Source organism: Podarcis vaucheri, assembly GCF_965113315.1.
Source record: "Podarcis vaucheri genome assembly, chromosome: 10".
Lineage (NCBI taxonomy): Eukaryota > Metazoa > Chordata > Lepidosauria > Squamata > Lacertidae > Podarcis > Podarcis vaucheri.
Genome location: NC_138748.1, coordinates 2,756,338 through 2,772,993, shown reverse-complemented (window position 1 = coordinate 2,772,993; position 16,656 = coordinate 2,756,338). Strand labels below are relative to the sequence as shown.

General features: G+C 46.2%; 1 protein-coding gene across 1 annotated transcript in view; it reads right to left on the bottom strand.

Moving 5' to 3' along the window:
- CAMK1D (calcium/calmodulin dependent protein kinase ID) overlaps positions 1–14,877 on the bottom strand; it is a 217,973-nt gene extending 203,096 nt beyond the window's left edge. The window contains exon 1 of the mRNA XM_082240150.1: positions 14,782–14,877. Coding sequence (XP_082096276.1) covers positions 14,782–14,873 — 92 coding nt within the window. The 5' untranslated portion in view covers positions 14,874–14,877. The remainder of the gene's footprint in view (positions 1–14,781) is intronic.
- Positions 14,878–16,656: the final 1,779 nt, after the last annotated feature.

The window sequence follows — 16,656 nt, the reverse complement described above, 5'->3', positions numbered from 1 at the left end:
ACACAGAACTGAGCAAAAATATATATGGGATTGTGCCGATAGCCACGACAGCAGCAAATGGGATTATGTGAAGTGCATAAAAATTTGTGTTATACTCTGGGTCATTGAATAGAGAGCACTAGATACATGGTGATGGTATGTAAGATCCACTTTGTCCTTCTAAACAGTCTATCTACTATTCCTACTCTCTTCCAAGTTCCTATCATTTCTGTTTATATGATGGAGCCTTTGTATAGCTTTCAGCAAGAGAATTGCTGTTCGGTACAGTTTATGATGACATAAATATGGGGGCTAGTTAATTAAAATTAATGGCCAGCGCTTCAAAATTACAGTTGCATGACATGGTATTTTTTCATCTTGAAGAGCCTTGGCGCATCTTTACACAACTCCATTAAAAAGCAATCTCCTCCTTACAGCACACAGTATAGGATGAGAATAACTTGCAGAGATTTGATGGTTTGATGACATAATAAGGAAAAAGAAAAAGTCCTACAATCACATCTTTTAATATGATTGAGCATGGAACCCTTCTGGACCAGCTCTTCGGGATGAGTAGCAGGGGCACTGCTTTGCAGTGGCTTCATTACTACCAGCAGGTTGTATCCAGAGAACAGTCCTGGGAAATTGTGTTTCAGTCACATGGTCCTTGCATTATGGTGTGTTGCAGCGCATGAACTTGTCTTGAATGCTGTTTAAAATCTATATCGAGCACTTCCGGTTTAGCTTGACGTGGCGGAGGCTGTTGATTACATTCACATGGGATATTTTGAGGATGAGATGGGAGTAATCATCCTCCCAACCCCCCCAGGGCTGGTAGGAATGAAGGGCCAGGGGGCGCTGGGTGGAAAACACTGTGTGTCTCTTTGGCAACTCTCCAAAGTCGCAGCCATGAGCGAACAAACTCCTGTTTTTTAAGATGGTAATTCGGACTTAATTAACAGACATGTTCTGAGTAAGGGGAGATAAACTACTCTGCGAACTGATTCAGCCATTGAGGAGCTAAAGGATTCGAGTGGAAGAGAGACTATGCAACTGGCATGTCGGAACAGAAAGGGGGGAGTCGCCTTTGTTTCTTTTTTATATACTGCGTGTTTGCTACTTTACTTGGCAAATCCGCCTGGAAAGTCTGAATACCGATTGATTATATACGCAAGTGAGACTGTACTGTACTGTAATATTGACATAATTTTGATCTAATTATTAACTGTGTGGGAAAGATTTACGAATTTGCAATTAATTCTGATGGACTGTTAAGATCGGAAGATGGGAATTGAGGCTTCCAGCCAAAGTTCAGGCTTATCTGTTCTGGTATGAGATGAAATGAAGAGGTTTGGACATATGCTGGAAAATCTGGCAGAAAGCCAGATTTCCTCCATTTTGGGACATGTTGTATTGGATAACTACTGGCAGGAAGAAGTGAAAGTGAAAGACACGGAAGAAACACCCACACAGAAATATACTGTTTTGATATAACTCGCTTGCTGGACGAACTCAGAGGCTCAGAGGCTGTGAAAACGAACGAAGGATTAACATCAGATTGATTCATGGGAACCACCTGGACTAATTAAGAAAGCAGTCCAAATGAGAGATGATGGCAATCCTCCGACCTCAGAGCATGGGAAGTCCAACAAAGTTTTATGATTTGGCTTAATATTTGGACTGTTTGATTATTTTATAATTTGAAATGTCTTTAATGTGGCCTTTACTGGATTGTTAAACTGGAAAACTTAATAAATATTATTTTAAAAAAATTAAAATTAAATCTCTATTGAGCTGTTGGGAGCTGTCATGATGAGATTTGGAGCAAAGTGTCATGCTGATGACACTCAGCTCTGTTTCTCCATAACGTGTGGGTCAGGAGAAGGTGTGCAAGATCTGGAATATTGCCTGGGCACAGTGGTAGACTGGATGAGGGCCAATAAACTGTGCTTGAACCTTGGGAAGATAGAGGCACTGGTGGTAGTTGGTTCCCATGTCTGGAAGACTGGCCAGTTGCTTGTTCTGGATGGGGTTGTACTCCCTCTGAAGGAACGGGTGAAAAGTTTGGGTGTTCTCCTGGATCCATCTTTGTCACTACAGGCTCAAATAGCCTCAGTGACTAGGAGTGTCTTTGAAGAGCTATGGCTGGTACACCAACAATGCCTATTCTTGGACAGGGGCAGCCTGGCCATGGTGATTCGGGCTGCGGTAACCTCAAGTCTACTACTGCAATTTGTGGGGCTCCCATTGCACATGGTCCAGAAGCTTCAGCTGGTGCAAAATGCTGCAGTTAGACTGTAGGTTGGGAGAAGCTAATGCCAGCACATAGCACAGTGCTTAAATGCGTGAACTGGGTGCTCATATGCTGCAAGCCAGGTTCAAGGCTCTTATATTAATTTACAAGGCCCTTAACAACTTGGGTCTAAGGTATCTTAAGGACTACCTGATGCTTTATATCCCTGCTCAATTATTGAGGTTTTCAGAGAAATCACTGTTAGTGGACACACAGCGCGTATCCAAGTGTGCTCAAACCTTTGCTAAGAGGAGATAGGTCCCCTCCCTGTTAGCACTTGATGAAGACTTCATTTAAAAATCCCAGCACATGTTTTTCTTATTTAGTGTATTAGTTTAACTGATGTTGTACTATAGCTCTTTGGTAGTCTTCCTGTATCCCTATTATACTCTGCTCAGAAATGGCATTATTAAGTGGTATGAAAATTCTTAAAATAAATAAATAGATGTGAATAGCAAGTTCAGCCATCTATATCTGAGAGCTCCCTGGTATACCATGGTGGCTAAGAGAAGCAGCCTTCTTCAGATATTACCTCAGACTCATGAAAGGAATGGGAAGTGAGGGTGCTTGAAGAGGGCCGGACAAAGCTCTCAATGAGGAAGTCCTTGGCTCAACTCCTGCTGCCGCCACAAACTCACTGCGTGACCTTAGGCACTCTTCTCGCTCCGTCTTAGCTTTCCTCCCCACCTGCGATCAAGGGATAAGGGCCTAACTCACTGGCGGAGGAAGAGGGGGGCGGGGGAGCACCCAGCCCCCGGCAGCACAATCCCAGTGGGGTTCCATCGCGGCCGCCGCCCCGCCCCCAGAATGCGCACTCCGCCCCTGCAGGCAGCATGTCACGCCCCCAGAACGTGCGCCAGCCCCGCCCCGCCTGCTCTCCGCCCCTGGCCTAACTTACAGGGCTGCTGTGTAGGTTACAAACTTTTCATGCAAAGTGCCTTGAACTTTTAAAGCATTATATAAATACTAGGTGTATGTGTCGGGCTTTACACATTTTGTCCAGTTCCACACCCAAACCTTAGTTGCACCAAATCCATGTTGCTGAGCTTTTATGCCACCCACTTCTTATTCCTGCCAACCGACTGCTTATAATGAGGGGATTGACATTGTGCTGTTTTTATTGTTAGTATATGCATATAGTTTTAATTCTATCAGTGTTTCATTGGTTTTAATGATTTCCCCCCTACATTTTTAGCTGTTTTTATTTTTATCGGTAAGCCACCTTGAATCCCTGTCAGGGGAAAAGGTGGAGTGTAAATAAATACATAACATCAACAAGTCAGTTTACTTATTTGAGTTTTAGAATACTCACGTCTTAGCACCAAGACCTCATAAAACAATACACAGATAGAAACTGAACCTAACCAAAATTATCCTAAGGCAATAGCGAAAATAAGATTTTAAAGGGCTTCTTGAAGGCCAGAACTGAATGAACAGAGAGTTCCACAATTGCAGGACCACCACCAAGGAGGTCCTCTTTCATGTGCTCACCAACCTAACCAATTTCACTGGCAGGCACACAAGTAGGACCTCAGATGCAGATCTTAGATTACAAACTGGAACATACACAGGTGCAGTAGCAGATGCAGCTGGCACAAAAGTAGCACCTGACCCCGGCTGGCATCCTGGATGCTGCATTTTCCACTAGTTGGCATTTCCAAACCATCTTCAGAGGCAGCCCCACATGAAGTGCATTGCAATAGTCAAGTATGGAGATGGCCAGAGCATGAGTGACCAAAGCGATGTCCTGCCATTCCTGCAGCTGATGTACCAGACTGAGAGGGTAGACTTTACTGAGACCAGTGCTCCCTTTGGTGCCTCTCCAGCACTGGAGCCTGCCCCTTTGCAGCAAATGGGTCACTGCCATACCATCCACCACCTGCCTTTGTCTAGAGGGCGACATTGCTTGAAAGCTTCCTACTCATTCGGTTTAGTGTTGCTCTTCCAGCAGGAAGGGAACAAAATTAGAATAAATATTGATGAATCAAAAAAGTCTTCACAATTCTTTGAAAATCCTTTAAAGGGGGAGAAGGGAAGAAATCAGGCCTCCCAGGGTAGGGAATGCCATACTCCAGGTGCCACAAATGAGAAGGCCCTGCATCATGTCCTAGCCAGCTGGACTCTGATGGTGGTGGGAAATAGAGCAAACCCACATGGATTTGAAAGTATTTTATGGAAAGAACATTAACATTTTGGTTCACCTCATACATTTTGGAATAGTTTTGTAAAGCTTTTGAGTGATGGTGTTGATTTTGTCTCAACTACTGAAATGTTGAATTATTTATGTACAAATCTGAGATATTTCAGTGGCTTTTCTTCTTTGTCTTATTGGCTATACTGAGCAACAATAGTCTTACTCAAAAAGAAACAGAAAAAGAAACCTTCAGACGTGGCATTTTAATAGCAAGAATGAACTGATCATGTAATGGAAAAGTCATGCAGCCCTTCTCTCTCCTCTGTTACTGTATTTACTTCATCTTAACATAATTTGGTCTGTTTACATAAAAGCTTGATATCTTAACTTGCTTTGCTTTCTGGTTTGTATGCATAATGAAGACATTATTCACAAGACAAAGCAAAGAACCCCAGGAGTCCTACCAAGAATGATTGTCTCAGCAATGGAACAATTATTACCACAGGAGGGTGAAGCTTAAAAATGAACAGCAGCCATCTGATATAGTGAAGTCTCAAGTAAGGTACAATTTAGCAAAATCCCCCGATTTCCCACTTACTGAGATCCTCCTTTGAACCCCTTGGTTGGGGGAGCAGCCTAAGACGCACCTGGAGTCTTCCCCTCTCGTTTTCTGGGGTTGGCCGATCGGCTGTTTTGGTTGCCATTCAGCCACGCTGCACGGCAGGAGGAGAGGCCGATCCCGGGAACCATCCGGCTGAAGCAACGGCTTGGGGTGGGGTGGGGTGGACCTGAGAGGGAACCTTTCTCCTCTAGTCTGCTAGTAGAGCTTGCCCATTGCCATCACCCCGATTCATGTGTCAATGTCCTTGTTGCAGCAGTGACCTGCATTTGCAACCGGTCTTTGCTATGCAGAGTTTTGCCTTCTTCATAGTAATGATAGTATATGTACTTGAATTGTGTGTGTTTTTCTTCACTTCTGCCGCAGTCCTTTCATTGCAGGTGCTGGAGGCACTGAGCCAAATCAATTGCAGGGGTAAATGTGGGTTGATCTTCCAGCTCCCCAGGGGAATCTTGGGGTTGCCCTGGGCAACCATAGCAGGTGTCCAGGCCAATGGCTCTGCTCTTCAGAAAGGTGCTAATTACTAGAAACTACTATTAGGCCAGCAACCACCCTACCTGGCTGGCACCACACCTGTGAAACAAAAAGGCAAGTCTCTGGTTCTTCCCTACCCTGGAGAAAAGCTCACAGGTGTAAATACATGAACAAGAGTGCTTCGTATCATATTCACCACCTCACTAAATCCATCAAAGGAGCATCACTTTCCCTGGGCTATAATTAAAAAGAAACCACAACAGCAGCACCAAGCAAACGCAGCAGATGTTGGCATAGGTTCAAGTCAGTTGATCAGGAAAGCCACAAACAGTAAAGAGGATGTTAAGGAGGTGTGAAAACTGCTTTAAGCCTCTCAGAGATAGAGGCTACTTAGGGTTCTTTTACTTTTCGACTCAAAAACTATTTTTTCTAAAGTAGAAGGGAAGAACACGTTTTGTAGTTCATAACTTCACTGGGAATATAAAGGTTTGGATCCAAAGGCAGGCGCCCCTCTTGCAGCAGAGGAGAGATACCTTTCCCATCTCTGCTTCCCCCGCCAACCCTGGCTCCGGGGTGGGGGTGGGGGTGTGAAGGGATCCTCCAAAGCAGCTCTTGGGGGGGGTGCACATAGAGAAGTGGAAAAGGAACAATGGCCCACAGCACAGCTGAAAGTAGCTTTTAGATGCAAGCCACTGCATCCTCAGAAACATTTAACTCCCCCCACCAGCACAGCACTGCATTCTAAATAAATTTTCCACTTCAAATATAATGACATTTTCCTTGGTTTTCAAATGCACACATATTTCCTAATATAATCAAGGTTTTTCCACTCCCAGGAGAATGGACAGAAATGATAGCGAGAACAAGCTAGTCAGAATCTCTGTTCAGCTGCTACATCTTCCCTTTACATTACTGGCCAAATGAAAGTATTGTGTTTCTATGGTAGCACTCTTGGAACTCCCTGAGCAGAGAGGGGAGTGAGAAGTCTGTTGAAGAGAGCCACGTGATCCGTCCTGCCTGAATAATCATGTATGCCCCTGCATGGCAGGACAGGGCCACACTGCAGCGCTCCCCGTCCCACGAGGGCGAGTGGCGTGTGAGAAGGGAACGAGAACAAAACTTGTACGAGTCTCAGACTGCAAATCTATGCACACTTTTCCAGAGAAAGCCCCACTGAACACAGTAGAAATTACTTCTGAGTAAGCACATGAATGATTGCATTGTCAGCTATCATTCAACTGACTGGTTAAATTTGCACAGAAATGCATAAGAATAAAACCATCCTTTCGAACATGGCAAAAAGCACATATTGTTCTAGCTTCCACTTTCAGACTCAGGGCTTGAGCTATTGTCACAGTTATTAGGTTTAAATGGTTTATTCCAAAAATCAATATAGTGTTCCAGCATACAGCAGGCTACACGTTACAAGATGATAAACCACAGCAGACACTGCGATAGAAGGCTTGGCATCAGCTGTGACCTTGACCCAGCAACTGACATGCTCCCTGGACTCTGTGCCATCATTTGCACAGTTGGTGTCCCAAACCTTGGGATCAGTGCTTTTTTTCTGGCGGTACTAAACAGTCCGCAGTACCTACACCATTTTTTCTAGAAAAAATCACTGGCTTTGGGCATTTACAGTATTTGTGTGACACAGAACACACCACAGAGCTGTGGACCTTGGGCATGTTTACACTGCTACCACTGTCTTTGAAAATGATGTAAAAGCAAAAGATCATAATTTGAGCTTGCCTGGTTGTTACAAACTTAGATAATATGGTTCTCAACCTACCACCAGTAATGGTGTTCACATATCCAAGAGTCATAGTCAACACTTAAGAGGACCTACTTAATAGGACCTAATTTTACACTCATTTTCAAGAGTATGAAAACAAGCATGAACTGAAAAGTTATTATTCGCAACAGCTTAATGAAGCAAGTTAGACTTGAAAAGAATCTCCAGAGCATGCATCTGTCATGTGTATCGCTTTACAGACTGATTTGTGCATCAATGATACAGTAAAAGCAACAATTAACAACATTACAACAGTAATAATAATTAGCAAACATATATCTTTGCTCTGTTTCTGAGTAATATAACTGTAATCAAAATCTGTTTTAAAATATACTACCATGATGTTCATACATCCTAACTGAGAAAGCATATACTCTGCAGGGGCCTGTAATTCCTTTAATTTTCTTTGGTTATTATGTCAATCATTTTTTAAAGTTCTAGCTTATTATGATGTGCTGCTGGCCTGTGAATTGTTTTAGACAGTTGTTTTAAATGAGAGGGTTTTATTGAGCTGTGCTATTGCAGTTTATGATTGTTAATGTAAGTGAGCATGGCCTTGAAATGTTTAAAATAAATACATTCTATGTAAGTTATAAAATAGGGATTGCATTTTTAATTATGAGAAGATAATAGATACAACGGAATGCAAGAACAGAGAGAGAGAGAGAGAGAGAGAGAGAGAGAGAGAGAGAGAGAGAGAAATGTATAGGCTCTACTTTTCAATGTCTATCTGGTGAGCATCTTGCTTAAGCTCCCTTACAGTATGTAAGCTTAGTACAAAATAAAAAATAAAAACCACTGCCAAAACATGTTTGTGTCAGTTTGAAATGGAAGAAGGCCTTGAAGATTTTCAAGAGGATGCAACAGTTTGTCTAACTCAGAGGTCGGCAACCTTAATCGGAGGATGGGGCGGTTGACTCTCCGTCCATCGGAGGATGGGCCAGAGTGTGTGCACACACGCGCTCTTCCGGGTCAGAGGAGCACCCGTGCGCATGCGCACACACTATTTCCAGCGCTCCTCCGGTGCTTTCCCCTCCTCAGCCAAAAGGTTCTGGTACTCACCATGAAGTTGTTATAGTGAATGCCACACTTTTAACATTGGGTGGGGAAAGAGGCATGCCCTGCGCTCCCTTGAGTTCACCCAGGGGGGAAACACTGCTAGGAGTTGATGTTGGTCAGAAACAGAGGAAGAAGTGTCATGGTCTAAAGGGGGCACTCTTTCCTGAATGGGGCATCAGGGTTGCCATGGGACACGCATGAAAAAGCACTGTTCTGTCATAAACTTGCCTGTCTCTGGGGCACTTGCCATCAGTGTTGGGACAACTGCAGACACCTCATCAACCAGACTCCTAAAAATCTCATGTGAAAGCCTAGAAATGTAAATATTATCCCAGCTTTCCACAAGACTAGTTAAAAAAACGGTACTATTAGATCCTAGGCAGAGCCGTAGCTACGGGGGGGGGGGGATAGCCAGGGCTTTTGCCCCAGGTAAAACCCCCAGAGGGATGCCATTGACGCTCCCAGCCTGTGTTTGTGTGAATGCGAATGTGTTGGGGGGGCAAACTGGGTCTTGGACCCGGGTGAAATAAAGCCTAGTTTTGCCCCATCCCAGGAACCAGAAGAAATATTATTTCAACCCTTCCTCCCATGGTCCCAGTTGTGCACTACAATGATGAACTGGTAGCATAAGAAGCTAATGTTAGGATGCATGCTTCAACAAACAAAAACCTATGAGTCATGTGATCAACACTCACTAACACATGTCAGTGCAGAATATGGTTCAGTTTCAGTATCGGGGCAAAATTAAATTATAAAATTATGTCATGGTAGTTGAACTAACAAAATTACCAGAGTTATCCAAAACAATTTGCATTAATTTCTAGTTTCCTCATAGACAAGACTAAGGAACAATGGACAAAGCTTTTAGCTATTCGTAAATTCTATAAAAGTAGCTACTATAAAACATACATGCTCAAAGTATTTTAAAAGGTGCAGCAGAAACAAGATTAGAATATATAATTATTTCAGTTTGGCATTCTCCTCTCAGAAGCTATAAGCAGTCAGAAATCAGTACTGGTATTGGCTACGATGACAGAATATATGACAAATAGAGGTTTTTTGGTAGTGGAGCTTGTTTTGTGAATTTTTACATCAGTGGGCTTAGGCCTGTGCAGCTCTGCATAAGATTAAACTTACTCCTAAGTAAGTGTATGCAACAAGGCTGCAATCCTCTGCATATTTACTTGGGACTAAACCTCTGAATTAAATAGCACTTACTTTTCTAAGCAAAAATAGACATCAGAACTGAAAGACTTGTAGCCCTCCAGATGTTGTTTGACTCCAGCCAGCATGGCCGATAGTCAGGGATTATTGTAGCTGTATTTTAACAACAGGTTCTCCATCCCTGGTGTAAAAGATCCAGCTTCAAGTGGTTGTGTGGGGAGAAACATCAGGGAACCTTCGCTGCTTCTGGCGCACACATACTCTCATTCAGGCCCAAGCTGCACACTGTGCACAAATGCATGTCTTGGTAGCCTAAGGGCCCTTTTAGAACAGCAAAAGCCAATGAAATTTCAGCCTCACTCACTCATTCATGGCTCATTTTCCTCACAATGTCTACAGCAGCTCCCGTGACCAGTGGTACTTCAAAGTATGTCAGGTTTTACAAGTACCATCAGTTGAAAAGCATTCTATCAAACCATTCTCCTAGGCCAGTGGCTCCGGAGCCGCATGTGGCTCTTTTACACCTTTGCCGCGGCTCCGGGGCGGATACTAGCGAGGGGAGGAGGCACATTGTGCGCCCTGACACTCCCCACTGTGGCGGGCGCTGTACTGGCTGTGACGTCGCATGGGGGCGGTGCATGCGTTAGTCACGCACCGTCCCGACGTCACCTTCCCGCCCGCTGTCAGATCGCAGCTCCGGAGATATATTTGTTTTAAATGTTGCAGTGGTTTTGCGGCTCCCAGTTTTTTTCCCTTCGGAAACAGGTCCAAGTGGCTCTTTTTGTCTTAAAGGTTGCAGACCCCTGTCCTAGGCCTTACACTTGTTATTTTTCACTTAAAAGCCTCTCTATCTCCTCTATATGAGCCAGGAGACTTGGAAGCAGAACGTAAGTGTTCAGGTCTCCAAGGCAGGGGTGGAGGAAGGGGGGCGGTGGGGACAGCCCGCCCTGGGTGTCACCACTGTGGGTGTGACAAAATGCCAGGCGGCCCTCACTGCGGGGCCTGCAATGTCTCTCCTGGGAGAGAAGGTGGCTTGGTGCCCCTGCGCCGCCCAAACTGTCTGCCCACTGCCTCCCCCCCAGCTGTAGGGCGGCTGAGTGGGAGGAGGCAGGCAGACTCCGGAGGCTCTGCGTATGGGGGGCTCGCCCCATCCCTATGGCGTGCCACCCTAGATGCCCGAGTGGCTTCCTCCGCCGCTGCTCCAAGGAATTCAATATTTTCCATGTAGCTTATATGACTGCATAAGAATGAAGTCACCATTCCACTGGCTGTAAGTCAATCCAGCTTTACACTGCTTATGACTCAGGACTACATGAACAAAAGAACACAGACTTGACCCATTCCATAAGCATTTTGGAAAATTAATGAAGATGGGAAAGATAGACAATGGCTCGCTTCTCATGCTGTGGTATGCTATCATTAATGATTTACCATGCACCTACCTGTCTGGGCAGTTTGGCTGCTCTCTGCTAGCATGCAAAGGAAATTAGCCAAAATCCTAGGTTAGTATTACATCCAACCAGGGGATCATGGTTTGCTTTGTTCAAACAAACTGTTACTAACAAGCCAAGAACAAACCTTGACTTATCATCATGGTTTGTCTGGCATGAAACAAACCACAACCTCTGGTTTGGACCATAATGCTAAGCCAGGCTTTTAGAGCTATGCATATTTATTCAGAAGCACATCCAGGCTGAATATGCATGGGATTGCTATCTTACAGTGCAATCCCAACCATGTCTACTCAGAAGTAAATCCCACAGAATTAAATGGGGCTTACTTCTAGGTAAGCCCCTTCATGGATCACTGCCTTGCCATGGCGAAAGGGCTTGAATAACTCAGAGAAGCTATGAATTATGCTGTGCAGGGCTGGGCTGGATGAATTCCAAGCCGGAATTAAGATTGCCGGAAGAAATATCAACAACCTCAGATATGCAGATGACACAACCTTGATGGCAGAAAGTGAGGAGGAATTAAAGAACCTTTTAATGAGGGTGAAAGAGGAGAGCGCAAAATATGGTCTGAAGCTCAACATCAAAAAAACGAAGATCATGGCCACTGGTCCCATCACCTCCTGGCAAATAGAAGGGGAAGAAATGGAGGCAGTGAGAGATTTTACTTTCTTGGGCTCCATGATCACTGCAGATGGTGACAGCAGTCACGAAATTAAAAGACACCTGCTTCTGGGGAGAAAAGCAATGACAAACCTAGACAGCATCTTAAAAAGCAGAGACATCACCTTGCCAACAAAGGTCAGTATAGTTAAAGCTATGGTTTCCCCAGTAGTTATGTATGGAAGTGAGAGATGGACCATAAAGAAGGCTGATCGCCGAAGAATTGATGCTTTTGAATTATGGAGCTGGAGGAGACTCTTGAGAGTCCCATGGACTGCAAGAATATCAAACCTATCCATTCTGAAGGAAATCAGCCCTGAGTGCTCACTGGAAGGACAGATCCTGAAGCTGAGGCTCCAATACTTTGGCCACCTCATGAGAAGAGAGGACTCCCTGGAAAAGACCCTGATGTTGGGAAAGATGGAGGGCACAAGAAGAAGGGGATGACAGAGGACAAGATGGTTGGACAGTGTTCTCGAAGATACTAATATGAGTCTGACCAAACTGCGGGAGGCAGTGGAAGACAGAAGTGCCTGGTGTGCTCTGGTCCATGGGGTCACGAAGAGTCGGACACGACTAAACGACTAAACAACAACAACAACAACTTCTAGGTAAGAGTTTAGGATTGCAGCCTTAATTGTAATGTGGTGTCCTGTGTATGTGTCACAATTCCAAGGAGCACAGCTAAGGTACAGGGTTTGTTAGGTGCAGAATCTAACCTGAGAGTCATAGTTCTCATTTTAAAAACCAGTCTCTAACCCTCATAGTAGTGAGCATATATTTGAAAGCATGTAGGAAAAGTGTGGTGAAATCTCATAAGCCAGATGGATGGATGAATAAGTCTTCCAATGGCAGGGAAGGATTCCAGTTCCCTGAAGACCTCCTTATTCCTTCCTGCGGCAAACCAAGTCAGAGTGCAACAGGCAAAATAGGAGGAATTGCAGAATACATTATTCCATGTAAAATAAATTAAGTTTAAATTGCGTAAGTTATACAAGTCACAGAATCCAATTTTCCTCGATACAGCAATTAGATTGTTTTGAGCAGAATTTGGTTTTGGGTTTTTTTACGAGTACACACAACCCAGGGCATAATGAAATGGCTTAAAATAGAAATTGCCGAAAATGTTGGCAACCCTGTTGTATTCTTAACCAAACTTTTCCTGGTCCTAACTTTCATGCATAAAATTAAGTCCAGGTGTTTTATAATAAAGAAAACCACAAAACCTCCAAGTTGACAACTATATAGTTAAATATAGCTTTGTGGTCATAGATCATAAATTACAACACTAACCAATTAAAGGTTAATGGCACAAGTGATCTAATAGTAAACGTAATTATTTTCTTTGGCACAAGCTACAGGAAACCATTTGAATCAATGCATCACCTTCAGGGCAAGATGACGCCACTATGCAGTATTTACTGATAGGCATTCTAGTCAGTGGCAGCGCTGGAATTATCCCCAAAGTCAAATACCTTTTAGACCATCTCAAGCATCCAAACTCGTGCAGAGTGCATTTCTAAATAGGCATAGAGGTAAAATTTTATAATCGCTATACTGCTTCTTAAATGAGTCTCTTATGATGACTCTATGCTCTCCAACACAGTTTAGCTAATATTAATTATTACATGACAAGAAAAGGCTTGCTATCCATAGAGCAGCACACACATAAAGTGAAATCTATGTTTTGCTACCTACTATGAATGCCTGATCAATACCAACCTGCATAAACCACCTCCATGTTAAATGTCCGATTGCTGCACTCACGTTCAGAAAATCAGGATAGTAACATTTTCAACAAACTTCCCCCATGAAACACAGCGAAACATAAATGTCATGACAATGCTAGCGTGAGGTTTTCATTGTACGGGCAGGTGCAGCAAGTGTAGTACAAGTTAATACTGCCATAATAATTATCACCTAAGCTATCCTAAAGAGGCACAGCATTAGAAATGCAGCTGCTGCACTTACAGCAGAGCCAGATGTGCATACAAACCTAAAATCAACAACTACATAGCAGTCCGTCTATTGACCTTTCCTACAATACGCAGCCATCTGCACCTAGAACATCTTATTTAAAAAACAACTGCTAAACTGAAAACTATTTTCCTATCACACCTTGTTCCTTTAAACTATTTGAGTATGTTGATTCAGACAAAAAAAAAAAATCTGTTTTGCTAATCTGTGTATCCAAGCACTATAAATAAAGAGGGGGGAGGGCATACTCTCTAGCAACAACAGTTAAGCCACACCAATGCACTGGGAAAAACCCACAGCCAATCCACTCTGATTATTCTGCTCTTCTTTCTATGAATAGACTCTGCAGTCAGCTTTAGAAGAAAGCATAAAAGTCAAACCATATTTACGCTGTCCTTTTAAATTCCATTGCTATTAATATGTACAGCTGACTCTCCTGATTCCTATATGACAGCATGCATTTTGCCCCCAAAAGAAAAGGGCAGTTATCATTGCCACTGTTTCAAAGTAGCTTGTGATCTACGCAATGCAAAAGCACGGCATATTTGAACAGCGCCTTTTCAAGGATTCATAAGACCTTAAAAATCTCAATAGCAGAGTACACATGCGCGCACACTTTCACCAGCACACCTGCCTTCTCATATACTGGCATTTGCAAATGTGAACACTAAAATACTGCACTGCATTGCTTCATACCCTCTGGCTGAACCGTGTCCCCAGCCCAAGTTCCCTCTCGCACGGCTATAACGCAGCAGCCTCCGAGGATGCGCGGACATGCAAACCCGGGATCTGCCCAAGTGTCAAATGATGTCCACGGCGCCCTCCGAAAACTGAAATGCCAGCACGGCCCCCCAATGCCGCAGCCCATGTGCCCTGTCCGCATGCATGCCCGCCCCATGCCCAGCAGCAGCAGCAACAGCAGCACCCCGTCTCCTTGCTCTCTCGCGCTCAGCCCGGACTTCTCCGCTCAGCCCCGGCACCTGCCTGCCGGCCCGGCCCGAAGGGGCCCCGGGGCTCCTGGACGGGGACGGGGACGGGGACGGGGGGGGGGCAGGCAAGCCTGGCATTCCCGCTCCCCATAGACGGGGAGCGAGGAGGGGGGAGAAGGGAGCGCTCTCCTGGTCCCGAGGCGGGACCCCGCTCCCCCGGACGCTGCCTGGCGCGGCCACTTACGTGCCCAGGGTCTCCTTGAACTCGAAGATCTTGCTGATGTCGTCGGCTTGCTTCTTCCACGAGGAGCCGTCCTCGCCGTTCTCGCGGGCCATGGCGGGGCGCAGCAGCCCCGGCGCCTTGGGCTTTCTCTTCCGCGGCTCCTCCGCTCGCCTCGCCGCCGCCTCGCGCGCCCACTTCCTGCTGCTGCCGCTGCCGCCGCCGCCGCCGCTTCTCCTCCTCCTCCTCCTCCGCGCCGCCTTTCCGCCCTCCCTCCCTCCCTCCCTCCCCGCCCGACCAGAAGCGGGCAGAGCAGCGCGACAGTCCGGCTCCCGCCTCCCCCGGTCCGCCCCCGCCCCGCTCGCCTGGCGGCTCTTTCGCAGCCCAGAAGGAACTTGGCCGCCCGAGGAGGGAAGGGACGCGGCGCAGCGCAGCGCGGACTCGGCTGGCCTCCGGCGCGGCGGCGTTGGGGCGGCACATGGGGCCGCGCTTGGTTGTTATGGAAATGGCCGGGCGGGGAAGCGAGCCAGCCAAGCCGCCGCCCCCCCCCCCGCGCGCCTCCTCCAGGCTTCCCGCCGCCGCCGCCGCCGCCGCCGCCTTCGGAAGGACTCGAGGCAAATTCGCATTGCAGCAAAAGGATCCTCTATCCTATATATGTATAGACACGGAGACCCGCCGGAGACCCGCGCGCCCCTTTCTCGGCTCCCCCTTCTCCCCGCGTCCGACGCGGAGCGGCCCGCGCAGCCCTGCCTGGCCAGCCCCAGCCGGAGCCGCGGGGCGCCCGGCGCCGGAAAGGGGCCTCGAACCCGCTCCGCGACCCCCGGCTCCGGCCTCTCTCGGCGGGGCAGAGTCGGAGCCGTGCAATGCGGGACGCCGCCGTTTCGCTTTCCGCTGCAGCCTTTCTCTCGGTCCGGAACCAAAGAGAGAGCAAGGAGGTGCTCCGTTGCCATTGCAGAATCGAGGCAGTTGGGAAACTTGGAAGTTCTCCCCATTTCCTGAAATGCAGTCTTGACCCGGGACAGATGAATGGGCGGGTGGTCTGCAGCCGAGTTCCGCTCCGAGGGGACCCGCGGAAGGAAGAAGCCTGTTCATCGCAGAATGGCAGAGCTGGAGGGACCTCGAGGGTCATCTAGCCCAACCCCGCGCAGTGCAGGAATTCTGCCTGCAGCCATCCCTGGGGGGGCTCGAACCACCAGCCTGCTTAGCACAGCAGTTGTGCCGCATTGACTTAAAGGAGCCTCCTCTGAGTAGAACTCGTGCGGACCCTTCCCCCGGCACTTGTCTTTGTTCTTCAGCACAATTCTCACCCTGACTTCCAAGTATCATTATCCCCATCCTAGCTAAGAATTTATTATTCGGATTAATAATTTCTAGAGGCTATTAATGTTGTTGTTTTTACTTAGGATGCTATAATACCCTAAGAACAAATTATTCATTTTGTCCAGCTCCTATATGGCAGTGTTCACATTCCTGGTTAATGTACACTGTAATGTTAATGTACAGTGTTGAGTTTTTGTGTTCACATGACCGTTATCCAAAATACATACACACCTTGTTACAAGATATTACTGTTGGATGAGTTGCTTCTCAAACCAGCTTCACATTAATCTGTATCCTTAAGCCGTTTGTCTCTAACAAAGGTGTGAAAAAACATCATTGTGCTCAACACCTCCCAACATACGCAAACGGGGTGGAAATGTGTAGGACCCATGAAAAGAATGGGGGGGTGATGGGAATGTGCCCTCTGCCTTTCTGGCAGGTAAGTCGTATGGGGAGCTGAGATGCCTGCAAGAAAGCCGTCCCTTTTCATGAGCAGTAAGCCCAATAGAGTTCAGTAGGACTTTCTCCCAGGTAAATATAGGATTGAAGCCTAAATCCCAGCAGAGACCTAGCACGTTT